At 33.7% G+C, this 3,716-nt stretch overlaps 1 protein-coding gene across 3 annotated transcripts; it reads right to left on the bottom strand.

Moving 5' to 3' along the window:
* Nucleotides 1-2,577: 2,577 nt before the first annotated feature.
* LOC106333959 (lipid phosphate phosphatase 2-like) lies at nt 2,578-3,418 on the bottom strand. Of its 3 annotated transcripts, XM_013772340.1 has the most exons (4): nt 3,363-3,418; nt 3,229-3,281; nt 3,042-3,151; nt 2,578-2,954 (listed from the first exon to the last, which is right to left on the bottom strand). In XM_013772340.1, exons 2-4 carry the CDS (start codon nt 3,245-3,247, stop codon nt 2,826-2,828), a joined length of 258 nt encoding a protein of 85 aa, XP_013627794.1. In that variant the 5' UTR covers nt 3,248-3,281; nt 3,363-3,418; the 3' UTR covers nt 2,578-2,825. The 3 variants fall into 3 exon arrangements, with proteins under 3 accessions (XP_013627794.1, XP_013627795.1, XP_013627793.1); XM_013772341.1 differs by lacking the exon at nt 3,363-3,418 and having other exon boundaries at nt 3,229-3,350; XM_013772339.1 differs by lacking the exon at nt 3,363-3,418 and having other exon boundaries at nt 3,042-3,350.
* Between the last annotated feature and the right edge of the window lie 298 nt (nt 3,419-3,716).

Raw genomic sequence — 3,716 nt, 5'->3', positions numbered from 1 at the left:
TAGGAGAAGAGCCAACGTGAGGAAAGAGAGACATGGAGAATCCTTTGGATTGGCAAAGACAAACCCCAAGGTTTTGTGCAGTGTTCTCCCCCATTGAGCCAAGTGACCAATAAACCCAGCAATAATCACGTCTAGGAGCATAAATAGTATTATAATTTATAGTATGATATATTTACAATTGATGTGTGTGTCGATCAAAACGACATTTAAGTAAATACAAGGAAACTTAGACAAACTGTCTCACTTAGCATTCATCGATAAATACAAAATTACGTACTCAAGATTAATATGTTTCTTGTTATCACGTTTTCTAACCATATGATTAATAATCTTAACAATCACATTGGAAAATTCAATTAAAATCACATGTCTGTTAATTATCTTTTGCTTTCTAGCAACCGATCTTAACTTTTTACATAAAGATATTTTCCTACATGCACTACAAGAAATATGTACATTGTTAGCGCTGAAAATATGCTATATTAGATGTTTGATAGCGAATTCATAAATGCTATGTATACGGCAGCCATCATAGGTACCTCTTCTACGATAGCATTTTTTTGGAATGCTATGAAATATACACGTATCATAGCAATACTCCTATGATGTTATTACCTTTTACCATAACATTTATAGTTTGCTATTATAGAATGAAAATTATAATAGCATTTATCTATGAATCTTGATAATACATTTTCAGTGCCATTGAATTTATATATATATATATATATAAATTATCCGGAATGTATATTTATTTTTTTTTAAAAAAACATAAATTAGAACTAATTTATAATTAAATCGGTTAAGTTGACTAAAAATAATAAATTGGTATTTTTATAAATTGAATTTTGGTTTACAATTACATTGGTTTACAATTACATTGGTTTACTAATTAAAATCAATTTACAAATAAAATTAGTTTTACAAAACTAAACCAGAAATTTAAAAAAAAAAGTAAACCAAAACACACTAAACCAAAATCTAAGTCTAATTAACCAGACCCTAATTAACTCTAAACCTGGTATGTTGTTGTCGCCTCCTTCCTCCTTTGCCTCTTTCTTCTCGATGTCTTACTCTATTCTGTCTCCACACCATCGATGACTATAGGGACGAGTTCGAGACCGGTGATGACAAGCTCAAGACCGGTGACGACGGGTTGAGACGGGGGTGAGTTCGAGATGTCTCCTCTTGGTCACGGCCACTACCTTTTCTAAACACAGAAAAAAATCAGATTAAAAGCAAATAGATAGTGAGAGATGAGAGATGACCGTTACAGATGAGAGATAGAGATAGAGAGACTTTACCTTTGCTTTGAGATGGCTACGGCACAGGTCCTCCAGAGCCTCTGTTAGCTTACTCGACAATTGCATTTCTCTCGTATCAACCTATTAAATAAAAAAAAGAAACTGAATCTGAGATGAACTTTCTAAACAAAGGTAAATCTGAGATGAACTTATTGATCTCGTTTATTAATTGTGATGGTGGTTGAGACAATTTTGTTTTAAGGCATGGAGAAAGTGGAAGCGAAGAACACGAGAGGTAAGAGGGGAAAGGTAGAGAAAGTGGAAGAGAAGAACTCGATGAAGAAATACATCTTTTCATCTTGTTCATTTTGGTCCATTAGATTTTACTTAATCGAACGGCTTTGGTCAAAAGAGAGGAAGAGAGAGAGAGAGAGCAGGAAGTTAATAAGAAAAGAAAAAAATCGATTAATTATATCCATTGGATTGAGATCAATCAACGGTCGAGATTAATACTTTAGTAATCCTCACCATTCACCCTCATTGGTCGAGGCTTTTTCTATTTCTGTTTTTGTTTTTTTTTTCCTTCTTTGTTATTGCAGTTTCTATTCTTTTGTTCTTGGCAACTATTGTAATGTGTAAATATAATTGTAGTTAAGTTAAAATTTAGGATAAAATTATTGAAAAATAAACTAATAAAGTTCATTACGAAAAGATAGAAGATTAATTTTATTTAAAATTAATATTTAATGTTTTATGATATAGGTTAATGTGAGGTATGTGGTTTAGGGTTTAAGGTTGAGATTTAGAATTAAATATATGGTTTGAGTTTTAGAATATACTTGGAGTTTTATTTTTTATATTTTATTATAAGTTTGAGGTTTAGATTTTTTTTTTTTTTGATAACCCTGGTATCCTAAGACCTCGTAAGGCTCCGACTATCAACCAAAGACCGTCCACCGGAGCTAAGCCACAAACATCAGGGTTTAGGGTATATGAAATGAATATGGTTTATGAAAAGAGTTTAACGTATAAAATTATGGTTTTGGAATTTGGGAATAAGTATATAATTTGAGATTAAATTTCAAAAATGATTAAATTTAGAATTTTATATTTAAATTTAAGCTTTAAAATATTATTCTTGAAATTTATATTTAGGATAGAGGGTTTGAAGTATGTAGTTAGGTTTAGGGTATGTTTAGGGTTTAGAGCTTTAGGATAGATGGTTTGAGGTATATTAGTGTTAGATTTTTTTTTTTAATCATATTCTTGTTATGTTGTCTTTGAATTTTATGATGAAATATTAAATAAAGATTTCTCACAAACAACAGATCTATAAATAAAAGTTTATATTTCATTCATTTTATAAAACATATATTATTTCTTATATCATCTAAAATATACATCAACTTGCAATACATATTACAACTCCCATCCGTGCCTTAACCCATCCGTGCCTCTAACCCTGCAAGCAATTACATACAAAGGCCAACTAATATAACAGAAAACCTCATCTTCCTCTTCCTGAAAATACAGAGAACCCTTATCCTAATGACATTGAATTACACGATTAGATAAGTTGTCTCATGGCACAACAGACCCAAAAAGATAAAAACTAACAAGACGTTTGGGGTTGGGGAAGCTCTTGTGTCCCTCCTTGACCACGTCTTTATCTCCAATACACAGAACATCCTTTTTGACATTGTCAAAGAACTACAAATTTATGGAGAATCACAACAATTCAATCATCTAGATAGAGAGTATCCAGGGTGTTAATAAGAGCAATGATGAGCTGCTTACCCCTCTACCATCAGGGAAACAACGCCAAAAGAAGCCAGGACGAGGCCGACTTACAGCATCCTTAATAGCATCCGTTATGACACCAGTAACGAGCACACAAAACAACAGACCTGAAAACACAAGAACACACCTCATAAGTAAAGAACTGCAAAGAATCTGAAACATCAAATCGTTATCAATATCAGACATGTTACTGCCTTCACCATCCCAAGCTATTGATTTGGCAAGTCATTGCATCACCTGAGAGTTATTACGTTTAAGAGTTCCATGTTAAGTCCATCTTATGAACAACTGTTAGAAAGATGGCAAGGACATACATACCGCATCAAGGCATGCCTGAAGCTGTGCAGCTTCCTTACAGTTCAAAGAATATATAAAAGGTGATCCAATAGTCACAGAGAATCCAATTAAAGTTACCATCTTGCAATACAACAGAGCTTTAGAACGGACTTCCTCTGCGATCTAAGACACAGCTCCTGAGGAGAGGAATGAGAGTGAGAGTCGTCAGTCTCCATTGACGAGGGAAGAGTGATTCGAGAAGACGACTCCGTCTTCTGCCTTCTCTTCTCTCGAGACGAGTTTTGAAGAAAGGTACAAGCGGCGACGGATCTCGAATACGGCGGATCTATGAAGCAGAGGCGAAAACGGCGGAGACAAAGCAAGACCCGACCCAAC

The sequence above is a fragment of the Brassica oleracea genome, chromosome C3 (genome assembly GCF_000695525.1).
Source record: "Brassica oleracea var. oleracea cultivar TO1000 chromosome C3, BOL, whole genome shotgun sequence".
NCBI lineage: Eukaryota > Viridiplantae > Streptophyta > Magnoliopsida > Brassicales > Brassicaceae > Brassica > Brassica oleracea.
Note: the sequence above shows the minus strand (reverse complement) of the source record. Positions and strands in the feature narration are given on the sequence as shown.

Bases quoted from the DNA above. Each gene is read 5' to 3' on its own strand.
- LOC106333959 (XM_013772339.1), bottom strand. From the start codon at position 3,230: ATGTCTGATATTGATAACGATTTGATGTTTCAGATTCTTTGCAGTTCT. The intron at 2,955-3,041 runs GTAAGCAGCTCA...ATAAATTTGTAG, and splicing joins GTTTCCCTGATGGTAGAGGG to TTCTTTGACAATGTCAAAAA.